Source organism: Mauremys reevesii, linkage group 4 (assembly GCF_016161935.1).
Source record: "Mauremys reevesii isolate NIE-2019 linkage group 4, ASM1616193v1, whole genome shotgun sequence".
NCBI classification, from domain to species: Eukaryota; Metazoa; Chordata; order Testudines; family Geoemydidae; genus Mauremys; species Mauremys reevesii.
Window position 1 is genome coordinate 48967584 of NC_052626.1, and position 12898 is coordinate 48980481.

The 12898-nt window shown below is 39.4% G+C and overlaps 1 protein-coding gene across 7 annotated transcripts in view; it reads left to right on the forward strand.

The window, feature by feature from the left end:
• HEATR5A (HEAT repeat containing 5A) overlaps window positions 1-12898 on the forward strand; it is a 134702-nt gene that overhangs the window by 101162 nt on the left and 20642 nt on the right. For all 7 annotated transcript variants that reach the window (XM_039535386.1, XM_039535388.1, XM_039535389.1 and 4 more), the window contains 6 exons: window positions 392-628; window positions 1475-1656; window positions 5014-5082; window positions 5849-6028; window positions 11104-11338; window positions 11812-12060. In XM_039535386.1, coding sequence (XP_039391320.1) covers window positions 392-628; window positions 1475-1656; window positions 5014-5082; window positions 5849-6028; window positions 11104-11338; window positions 11812-12060 — 1152 coding nt within the window. The remainder of the gene's footprint in view (window positions 1-391; window positions 629-1474; window positions 1657-5013; window positions 5083-5848; window positions 6029-11103; window positions 11339-11811; window positions 12061-12898) is intronic.

Below are 12898 nucleotides of genomic sequence, written 5' to 3' on the forward strand. Positions count from 1 at the left end.
TCATGGAGACGTCCTATAAAACAGCTTTTGGTGCAGATACCAGCATGTACTAATATCATCAGGACTACTTTAACCCTAAAGCTCAGTAACATGTAATCTACCTTGAGTCTAGTAACATGATCAAGCCATGACTGCAGAATATCTTGAGACAAAATTATTGACCACCTTATGGTACTAACTGAAATAAGTAATCAATGGAAGGAGCGGCCTGGTCATCTTCGAGGGCTAGTGAGATTTGGTGCAGCAGGAATCTTAAAAGCCACTGCATACTTTCTACAGTTTCTAGACCCATTAAGCTGTTAAAGGCTAGCACTTACAGGACAGTAATGTGTTTGAATTCCTTCCGTAATCAGTTGTATTCCTTCCCTTTTTGGTGTTTTTAAAAATATAGATTTCACCTCAGTAGCTTCAGTGGATACTACCCAAGAAGAGGAGGGAACTAAAGAGGATGATGATGTGTTAACCTCTGAAACTGATGAGAGATCCCACCCTTTCACTAATCCAAAATGGTCCACTAGAGTTTTTGCTGCAGAGTGTGTTTGTAAAATTATCAGCCACTGTGAAAATGCAGGCAGGGCACATTTTGACATAACACTGGCTCAGGAAAGGAAACAAAGGGATTCAAGAGGTATGTGTTACGCTAACTGAGATACCGAGAGAATTTTATAGAGTGCAAAGAATACTTAACATTTATGTTTTAACATTTGGTTACTTAAGGGAAATTCATTATAGATTTCTTCATAATCTCAATTGCAGCCTTTAATTAAAATGATTAGAAGCCTGTATTCATTCAGGTACAGAGCAATGGTAAATTAGTCATAATATTAGCATATAATTGCAGTGTTGACACTTACTTACCCAGCTGTTATAGCATGACATGCAAATAGGGTGCCATTGTTCCTATAGAAAACATTGGCAACTAGAAGCAATAACTGGTGCCTGTGTACTGCAACACGATTTTGTAATCTAGGAATATCCAAGAAAACTAGTGTCACTGCTCTGTTTATTCTGTAATCTGCATAATTACCAATGAACACACCATTAATTTTCTGTGCTTCCCCATGTTGATCTGAAGATGTTGATGCCTCAAGATCTCTATGAAAATTTGCCTCAAATATAGAGGTTTTTATTTCCTTCAAAATTTTACCTTAAAATGGAAAAATATCAGCTGATACCATTGCATGATTGGGGAATAGACAAAAGGTGCTTGTTTGAAAGCAAAGGGAACTCCTCTGTAGATTTTCTGGGAAGTAAGGGCTCCTGTTTAGGATCCACTATAAGGTAGTACTCACAAGTGACATGCTCCTGGATATAAACAACTCCTTAAAGGAAATGCATATGGTAATGTAGAAAATAAATTTGCATGTTTTAGGGCCCAACTACGTAAAAATAGAAACAATTGCACCATCTTTAATATAAATTAGACTTTAGAACAAGTTTGTTTTTATTAAATGTTTTTTTCTTTTGTCCCCAGATGACTTTTTGGTATTGCATTTAGCTGATTTGATCCGCATGGCTTTTATGGCTGCCACAGATCACAGTGACCAGCTCCGTCTTTCTGGGCTTCAGACATTGTTAGTTATTGTTCGGAGGTTTGCATCTGTTCCAGAACCAGAGTTTCCTGGTCATGTAATTCTGGAGCAATATCAAGCCAATGTAAGCACCCGTTGATTATAGAAATTTTATATACAAAATGGACACTTTGATAACAAAGAGAAAATATTCAGTAGCTAGTTCTGTAATCAGGGTTCAATTTGTCACTAAAACTGTTGTATTTATTTTCACTTTAGGGTTGAAACTTTCTGTGCTTGCTTAGACCGAAGATTTTGAGTTTGAAAGCAAAATCTGTTTTGTTTTTGAACATGGCGAATGAAAAAGTGAAGACGTTACATTGTAATTTTTTAAAATAACATTTATATGTGTGCCTAGAATACAAGAGAGAGGTGCATTTCAAATCTAAGGAAATGGTAAAAACCAAAAAACTGTGCTCAAGTAATTCAGGTTCCCATATTTTTACAACTTCAAACTTAATGAACATAGTCCTCGGTGAGGAAGTCACTGGATAGATCTGATATACATAACTAAGAAGTCTTGCAGTGTCCCTTAAATCCTTATTATCCAACCATAACACAAGCAAACGAGTATTCAACCCTCCCTATCAGTGCTAACCCTCACAATCCTCATTTCTCCAAAAGCCAGTGAAAATAGACAGGCTTCACAGTGACCTGAAGATCAACAGATTCGGGCTACATTGAGGGTGTGAGAGTAAGTTCCAAAGGTACTCTCCTCCCAGCAGCCTCTCTTTTCCTTTAAACTGAGCGAGCTCCAACCAAAGGACCTCTGTTGAATTAGTGTTGCATGGAGAGGGAGGCAGATAGGAAGCCATTTAGGGCTTTGTAAGCTATGACCAACCCCTTTAAGCTCCACTTGGTAATCAGTAAGTAAGCCACTCTAGATAACAAAGCATTAGTGTAAATGTTGTCATAATGAGATATCCCACTTATAAACAGGTTGCTGTATTCTTGCTTGAGTTTTGGTTTCCTAAAATATTTTATGGTTTAGTTTCACAACGAGGCCCTTGCAGTCATCCACTCTCAATGTGACAAAAGTGTAGGCTGCAATAACAAGGTCCATTTATGAAAGAGAAAGTTGAAACCTTCTGCCTGTCGTTGATGAAAAATGCTGTCATGGTCATTTATCTGGCCAACTAATCTAATCAAACCCTCACACTACACTGCACACCCACATAAAAAATAACAGACATGTATCCTATATTAAGACACAGATATAACTTTTGCCATATTTTTCAGTTTGTATCCCAATCCACCAGCATCACTTTAATTTTATCTGGGTCAATCCTTGGCCAGCTTCCATACTCAAGTCTCTAACAGACATTACATAGGGCACTTAACTACATCATCTGGGCTGGTAGAAATGAACACACACAACTTTGTGTTACCAGAAAAATTAAGGCTTTGTAGCCCATTTCTCCTTCCTAATGTGCGCTGATAGCCCTCTGGATGAGTGGTGAGAGACCTCATAGAATCTCACATTGACATGTCCAGCAACAGCCAGCTAGAAAAGAAATTGGCTATCTGTTCCAGCCACGTAAGATAAGTCAACAATACTTTTATGATCAATGATATCAATGACCACTGATAGATCTGATAATATTGGTATGGGCGCCTGGTCTTCATTTAATATGCTGAGGATTTCATCTAATGATGTAACCAGCTTTAGCTTTTTGCTGTACTCTGGTCTCTTCATAAAATGATAGGCGTGCAGGAGATCCGAAACAGTGAGAAACTCTTAGAGTTGTGTCACCACAACCTGTTCAATAATATTTAACCAGAAAGAAAAAAAGATAGATATAGGACAACCATTTGGCAAGATTTTCAACATCAAACAATGGCTTCTTGAGCAAAGCCCACACAGAATTCCTTAAAGGAAGCCAGCAGCTTGCCCCCATTCAGGAAGGAGTTACCCATTTCCACTTGTTATAAATCCAGCTCCTCTCTATTGGTCTGCACCAGCCAAGATGGGCGTAGGTATGAAACACACAGGCTCTGGCCTGAAGTGCTCCCCATATTTCTGCGATCACAGAAAGTTAAACTAGCAGAAACTCCATCTGGATTATCTGTCCACAACAAATTTGAAGATAGAAACTTTACCGATACTCTGGAAACAAATTAATGCTCATTTGTATCCTGCAGAGCATTACTTAAGACTTCAAAAAAAATCTTTGACACAGTTGGTCATTCAGCATGAGATCTGCGTGGCAAAACTTATAGTGAAATTTGATCTTTGGCTGCAAGAAGCATTTCTGTCTCTGGGTCTATAGAATGAATGGTTTAAGCAACTAGTAGGATACTTTTTCAATAGGAATTTGGTCTATAAAACAAGTGATTTTAAAAAGGAAATTTTGAAAAATTTGCAGTTTCATGAATGTTTCAGTTCCTTTGGGGGGGGCGGGAAGGAGTTAAGATGAGCACCTTTAGGGTCAAAGTATCAGCTTTCGAAGGATCCAGTGTAAGGGAGAAATTTGAAGAAGTGTTTCCTAACTATAGAGACCAGTGCTTAGATCAGGTTTTATCTGTTGTTTAATAATTTTCTTACAGTAGTGCCTAGAGGCCCCAGTGAGCCTCACCCCATTGTGCTAGGTGCTGTACAAGTTCATTCATACATTCCCTGCCCCAAAGAGCAGTGCATCTTAAGTTTAAGTTCTCGTACGCAAACTTAAGCGCAATGTATCTTAAGTTCTTCTACAGGAACCTTTTGAATCATCAGGGAAAATTTCTCTTCAGTTGCCTTCAGTGAAAGTGGCCCTCAGCACTAAGGATTGGTGAAATCCATGTGCCTTGATCAGTGTCACTCCATACGTCGTTGTTTGTGAAATGGGTGGGGTTTGTGTTCTGTCTCTTCTATTCCCATAGATATACAAGTTAAAACTGTTTGTGCTAGTTATTAATATTGTGCTGCTTTCTTTTCCTTAAACCCAACTTCCCCTTCTTATTAAGTGTCTTTAGGCCTGTCGAGGTTTGGAGTAATGTTTTGTTAGGGTTGGGAAACTTTTTATCAGGTCAAGAGTTCAGGAAGGAAAAAGCTTTCTTTGTTCTGGTTTAAGACCCTAGCAAACAGGGGAAACAAGCCTCAATCTCCCTGTCTCAAAGAGGAAACCATCTCTTTTATGGAAAAAGCATAACTGTTCTGTCAGATTGCTCCTTAATCTCCCCTTTTTCTACCCTCCTCCAAACAAAGGCTCTTTATGCCCACCACTTAGGTATCTGGCCACAGAACCAGGCTATATCTGTAAGACAGCAACATCTTGGGATTCTGAGTAATACCTGGCAGCTAGCTACTAGAGAGAACAATACAGTTCTCCAGCAGGAACATAACTAACTTCTAATCATTTTCCCAATCAAATCATGGTGTAAATAGAAGGGAACTGTATAATTTATAAGAAAAATTGAAACAGACCATTATTTCGTTAAGTGTTGAATGATTTCTCTTTAGGTTGGAGCTGCACTTCGACCTGCGTTTGCTCCAGAAACCCCGCCTGATGTCACAGCAAAAGCATGTCAGGCAAGTGTTTAAAGCTAACACTTTCAAGTGAGACCCTCTCTAAAAATTAATCTCCTCTACTCGATACATACAATGATTTTTAAAGCCAGAAGACTAGTCTTACCCTGTACATCACAAGCCAATGGATTTCACCCAGTTACCCCTCTTTTGAGCCCAATAACTGTATGCATTGTCTTAAAAGTTCTTCTGAGCAAATTATGTATCACCTTTTGCCAAGTGAGCCTTTAACCTCACTCCCTGTGAAAACAATGGAAGATGGCAGCCATTTTGAGAAGAGCAATTCTTTTTTTGAATTCTCTGTGTCAAAATATTATTCATCAGCCTGTGCTGAAGAAGATTGTCATTTATGAAGAATAATGTCAAAAAGTTACCGTTATTCTAACAAATTATTTTCCAAAACTATCACTTACTCTGGATCCATTCAGCAGGGAGGGCAAGACGGGGTGTAACTGCTGTTGCACAGGCAAAATTGGGGAATAGGAGGGAGAAGGAACTGTGGGTGTGTTGGAAATGTTGAGGTCACAGGAGGGAGGCGTAGAAGTGGAGGAAACTAACCAGCATGCTCTGGCTGGTTTCCATGGTCCCTGAGTTGGATACAGTAACCAGAGTGTATTCACATTAATTCCAGTTAACATTATCATTAGTCCCAAATTAAAAACACTGTACCTGACTGGGGAAAAAAGCTTGTTTAGTAACTTTACAGATAAAATTCGACTATGTAAATTCCATTTTTTCACGTGATCACACTTTCTATGGTACTCACTAGGTTTGCAGTGCCTGGATAGCAAGTGGTGTAGTCAGTGACCTTAATGACCTTCGAAGGGTTCATCAGTTGCTCATATCATCCTTGACCAAAGTACAAGCTGGAAAAGAAGCACAAAGTCAGTTGTACAATGAAAGTGCCTCAACTATGGAGATATTGGCTGTGCTCAAAGCTTGGGCAGAGGTTAGTAAATTAGATTTATAACAAGACTCTTGGCAACTGTATGATGAGAGTATTGAGCTGTCCTTTCAAGCATAATGAAATATCATTGTAATCTGTGTAAAGTTAAGTTAGCTATTCTCTACTGAATTTACACACAACCAAAAGCATGAACACCTATACACGCAGTTTGTTATAGCAAAACATGCTTTAAAATAAAAATTAAATGTTGTCACAGAGGTGCATTTTAAACCTTATAAAGTAGTAAACTTGTTAATATTCTATAGTGATTCAATGTCAATTTTAAATTGAGATGGCTTGGATACTTGTGGGTGTCCTCTGTAGTTATCGATGTTGGATATACATCATTCACCAGCGAAGTTGTAAATTTAATTGGCATTTAATTTCTCACAGGGGGGCTCTGTAGGCAAACATGTCTCAGGCAAAATATACACATTTCTCATTGTGTGACTGCCTGCAAGTTCAGTTAAGCAATATAGACTTATGCATGTGATCTCAGTGAGTTGGTAAGGTGGGCTCATTTGAACAACATACGTTTTAATACAGCCAAAAGCGAGGACGTACAGCTGGGAATGAAGAAATATAGATCACACATACAAGGTGGGGGACTATGTCCTGCAGTGCAGGGATACTGAAAAGAATTTAGGGGTAATAGTGAATAACCAGTTGAACATGGGCTCTCAGAACAACGTTGTAGCTAAGAGGATAAATACAATAATTGGCTATAGAAGCAGGGGAATATTGAGTAGAAGCAAGGGGATGGTATTACCTCCGTACATGGATTATTGAGACCATTGCTGGAATGCGGTCTCCAGTTCTGGTGTCCATACTTGAAAAAAGATGTCAGAAAACTGGAAAGCATTCAAAAACAGCTACATGAGTGACTACAGGTCTGGAAAACATGTCTTATAGTGAGAGACCCAAGCAGGTCAGTCTGTTTAATTTATCCAAGAGTAGAGTAAGAAGTGGTTTGATACTGGTCTACAAAAAACTACATGGGGAAGAGAGTTGATAATACACAGCACTTAAATCTGTCTGGAAAAAGGATTAATAAAATCCCGTTGTTAGAAGCTGAAACTAGATGTAAGAAGGGCCATACTGGGTCAGATCAATGGTCCATCCTGTCTTTCAACAGTGGCCAGTGCCAGATGCTTCAAAGGGAGTGAACAGGAAAGGGCAATGTACTGAGTAATCCATCCACCATCATCCAGTCCCAGATGCTAGCAGTCAGAAGTTTAGTGACACCCAGAGCATGGGTTGCGTCCCTGATCATCTCAACTAATAACCATTGATAGATCTATCCTCCCATGAACGTATCTTAATTCTTTTTTGAACCCAGTTATGCTTCTGGCCTTCACAACATCCATTAGCAATGAGTTCCACCGGTTAACTGTGTGTTATGAGAAGGAGTACTTCTTTTGGTTTGTTTTAAACCTACTGCCTATTAATTTAATTGGGTAACCTCTGATTCTTGTGTCATGTGAAGGGGTATATAACACTTCCTATTCGCTTTGTCCACACCATTCATGACTTTATAGACCTCTATCATATTCCCCCTCAGTCATTTCTTTTTCAAGATGAAAAGTTCCACTCTTTTTCATCTCTCTTCATTTGGAAGCTGTTCCATGCCCCTAATCATTCTTGTTGTCCTTCTCTACATGTTTTACAATTCCAATATCTCTTTTTTTGAGATGGGGCGACCAGAACTACATGCAGTAATCAAGATGTTGGGAGTACTATGGATTTATATAGTGACATAATGATATTTTCTGTCTTATTGTCTATTCCTTTCCTAGTGGTTTCTAGCATTGTGTTGGCTTTTTTTCACTGCTGCTGCACATTAAGCAGATGTTTTCAGAGACCTATTCACGATGACTCCAAGATCTTTCTTGAGTGGTAACTGCTAATGCAGACCATCAGTTTGTATGTATAGTTGGGATTATGTTTTCCAATGTGCATTATGTTGTATTTATCAACATTGAATTTCATCTGCCATTTTGTTGCCCAGTCACTCAATTTTGTGAGATTCCCTTTGTAACTCTTCGTAGCCCGATTTGGACTTAACTATCTCTTGAGTAGTTTTGTATCATCTGCAAACTTTGCCACCTCCCTGTTTATTACTTTTTCCAGATCATTTATGAATATGTTGAACAGCACAGGGCCCAGTACAGATCCCTGGGGGACTGTGCTACTTACCTCTCTCCACTGTATGAACTGACCATATATTGCTACCCATTGTTTCCTATCTTTTAACGATGAATCTTTTACTGATTCATGAGAGGATCTTCCTTCTTATCCCACAATTGCTTAGTTTGCTTAGGAACCTTTGGTGAGGGACCTTGTCAAAGGCTTTCTGAAAGTCCAAGTACATTATATCCACTGGATCACCCTTGTCCACATGTTTGTTGACACCCTCCAAAAATTTGAATAGATTGGTGAGGCATGATTTCCCTTTACAAATTCCATAGTATTTTTTCCCAAATATCACGTTTATCTGTGTGTCTTATAATTCTCTTCTTTCTTTACTATAGTTTTAACCAGTTTGCCTGGTACGGAAGTTAGTAATTTCCAGGATCACCTCTGGAGCCTGTTTTAAAAATCAGCTTTGCATTAGCAATCCTTCAGTCATCTGATACAGAGCCTGATTTAAGTGATAGGTTACATGCCACAGTTAATAGTTCTGCAGTTTCATATCTGAGTTCCTTCAGAACTCATGGGTGAATTCCATCTGGTCCTGGTAACTTATTACTGTTTAATTTAGCAGTTTATTCCAAAACTTCTGTATTGATACCTCAATCTGGGATAGTTCCTCAGATTTCTCACTCAAATAGGTATGAGAATCTCCCTCACATACTCTGCACTGAAGACCAATGCAAAGAATTAATTTAGCTTCTCTGCAACAACCTTGTCTCCCTTTAGTGCTCCTTCAGTACCTCGATAGTTCAGTGGCCCTGTTGATTATTTGGCAGGCTTCACGCTTTCTAATGTACTTAAAAAAAATTGTTTTTAGTTTTTGTGTCTTTTGCTAGTTGCTCTTCAAATTCTTTTTTGGCCTGCCTAATTATATTTTTACCCTTGACTTGCCAGAACGTATGCTTCTTCATATTTTCCTCAGTAGGATTTGGCTTCCAATTTTTAAAGGATGTCTTTTTGTCTCTACCCATCTCTTTTACTCTGTTGTTTAGGAATGGTAGTGGGTTTTTTTGGTCCTCTTACTGTTATTTTTGTTTTGTTTTTTGTTGTTGTTTTTTTAAATTTGGGGTAGACATATATTTTCCGCCTCTATTATGATGGTTTTAAATAGTTTCCAAGCAGCTTGCAGGCATTTCACTCATGTGCCTGGTCCTTTTAATTTCATTTAACTAGCTTCCTCATTTTTGTGTATTTCTCCTTTTTGAAGTTACATGATACTATGGTGGGTTTCTTTGGTATTTTCTCCAGTACAAGGATGTCAAATTTAATTACGTTATGGTCCACTATAAAAATATAACCAAAAGCATGAATGTATTAACAAGGGTAAATCAAGTAGGAGCACAGAGGTTACATTACCTCTGTGTTTGGCATTGGTATGACTGCTGCTGGAATACTGTGTGTGGTTCTGGTGTCCATAATTCAAGATGGATGATGATAAATTGGAGTTGGTACAGAGAAGAGCCACAAGAATGATTAAAGGGTTGGGAAACATGCCTTATCGTTAAGGTCCTGTGTCAATGTTTGTTCACTGCAACATCACAGGAAAGTATTTTTGAATTTCATGCACTGACTCTAAGTCCTGTTCTCCCCACCCTTCCCTCCCAATTGCTGCAATTTTTCCAACGGTGGGGAGACAGAAGCGGGACATCCCAGCTTCTGCCTCCTTGCCAAGGTTGCAGCTACTTATGGAGAATTAGCAGGCTGGTGCCATCCTGGAGGAGGGTGGTGAAGTGGTGGGCCAAGGGGGGGTTAATGTCTCACCATGTGGTGCCGTCTAGCCCAGCTCACTCCGCACTAAGTCCACTCTTGCTATTTCTCATTTGTTTGGCCAGTAGGGAGAGTGGGGCAGTACTCACAATGCATAGCAATTAGGAGCTCCAGGCCCATCCCCTCACCAACAGGACTGAGGGGAGACACTGCAGCACCAGTCGGCAAGGAGCTGAGTCCAGAAAGCTGAGCCCAGGATCACCACTTGGAACATGAGCAAGTGTGTGTGGAGTGGGGGGCGGCGTCCTGCCCTGAAATGGTGTCGGTGGGGGGAGGCCTGTCCTAGCGTGGGGGAATTGGGATGAGACCATCATCCTCATGCCTCAATCTCCCTGCCAGGACATGGATCCCTCACACACTTGTTTGTGCTCCAGATCCTGGTCACTGCTCTTTGACAGCTGATGCTGCATTGCCTCCCCGCTGGCCTGCCAAGGCTCCTAATCACCACACATTATGGTCATCCTCCTCCCTGCCAGCCAGCTGGGCAGGAAGCTAACCTCCCACAAGCAGCCAAATTAGCCCCAAACCATGATTTTTTTTTCCCAACAGAAAGGAGGCGGAACCAGGCATTTCCTACCCCCGCCCCTTGGAAAAATCACGGTAGTGGGCTAATTTCATTATTTCTGTGCAGTCTGTGAAATCTTGATTTACACAGGGCTTTTGCTTACAGTGAAAGACTCAAGCAGCTCAATTGATTTAGGTTCTCAAAGAGAAGGTGAGGGGTAACTTGATCACAATGTACAAGTACCTACAGGAGGATAGAAATTTGATATTAGAGGTCTCTTCAATCAATAACAAGACCAATGGTTGGAAGTTGAAGCTAGATTAATTCAGAATAGAAATAAAGTGCAAATTTTTAGTAGTGAGAGTCCTTAACAACTGGAATCACTTACCAAGGATTGTGGTGGATTCTCCATCACTGATCATCTTTAAATCAAGACTGGGTATTTTGCTGGAAGATGTCCTAGTTCAACCATGGCTATTAGACTTGAAGCAGGAATGAATTCAAGGAAGCTCTATGGCCTGTGTTGTGCAGGAGGTCGGACTAGGTGATCACAGTAGTCCCTTCTGGCTTTAAAAATCTATAACTGTTGCTCTGTCTCTCAATCTTTGAACAGGTTTACATAGTTGCAGTTGAAAGAGAAAAAAACCAAGGTGATGCACACAAGCAAACTTTGACGATCACAAACTCTACAGATGAAAGCTACAGAGATTTAACTTCGTCAGCCGATGGACTTTTGGACCTAGTCCAGGCGGACCTTGGGACCCTAAGCAAACTCTGGCTTGCTGCACTTCAGGATTTTGCTCTCTTAACTTTGCCTTCAGAATATGCCTCTCAACTTCCGGTTGAAGGTATAAAGGCAACTGTGTACTTTTATTCTTGTTTGATATAATTTGGGGGTGTGTGCTTAATAACATCTCAGCTGAATTGTGCCCACTCACAGTACATAACTTTTTCACAAAATAAGATGTAGTTGATACAGAACCAGCACCCTATAATTTTTCAGCTATTTACCACAAAATCAATGACTAAGTTTAGGATAGAGTTTTCTCTGGGATGGAGCAGTAGTGGCTTTTTAAGATGAAAGGAAGAAAAAAGACTTAAAGAAATGTATTTGATTCTATTTGCTTTGTTGTTGATAATTTTATTTAACGACAAACCACCAGGTCAGCTCTGGCTGTTAAACAATTAAGAAATACAATGAAATGCTATTAAACACAAATACCATTATAATAACAGAAAAGAATCCCAAACCTGTAAGAGAAATTATTTACAAGTGAAAATAGTCGCATCATTTAAAACTCTGACTGATATTTTTTTGTAGGTGGTGCATTCTATACAGCGGAGACAATTGAAAATGCAAGACCACACTATCACAATTCCTGGGCTCTAATTCTTTATGCTACAGCATTATGGCTTACCAGCACAGGTTTCCTTGTGATTGATCCAGATGAAGGAGTAACTAATCTCTCTAGACCTGTCACCCCAACTACAATGTGTCAAGATTCCTCCTCCAGGGCTGCAGTGAAATCTCCTGAGGATGTGAATACTGACATATTTCATCTTATCTTGGGTTGGTTGATGAGCATGTAATCTGTTTGGATTTTAAATTATAAACAGTCATTTTAGTATAAATACCGGTAATACTGTTGACACTCTGTAATGCTTTGGTTGTCTGCTCTTAATTGTGTTGGTGAAGAATTGATATGTTGGAAGTACTTATGGCAAGAATTGGTTTCTATGTTGGAGACAGAATTGCTTCCTGACTTTCTGATTATGCTGGGAAAAAATATCTAATGCAAGGTAAACAGTACACATGCAAATTTACTACTATGCTCAGAAACCTACTAGTGCTTCTGCTTTGAGCTTAGGAACAGATTCAGTTTTGGTTACACCAGTGTAATTACAAGGTGACACTACTGACTTGATTGGAGTTACTCTGGAATATGACCCACAGTTTTAAATACGTTTTTGTTTAACCTGGCAAAACATAGACTCAGTATCTGAGGCCCAACAGAAAAGTTTAGTTATTTCCTTCAGGCTTAGAGTTAGCAGCCCCAGGGTTCATATAGACTTCTTTGCCCCATTTAGCTAGTGAGGTGGGGTTGGTGAATACATGATTAACTAAAAACTTCAGCCTTTTTGTGAAATAAAAATACTAAGTCTCAGATAGCCTTTAAGTTTCTAAGCTATTATTACAGTTTCTCTGTAAACTCATGCTGTCATGTAAATCAGTATGTCAAGAGTTCACATACTACATTCCAGGTTCTCAGTTTCATACTAAGGCAAAAATTCTGTGGGGTGCCTATAAGAATTTTCTTCCTAATTAGTGGACCCAGATCTCAACATTTTCATCTTCTGTCTCTGTGTTTTTTGAAGCTGATTATTATTTATTTCTGTTCTATTGCCCA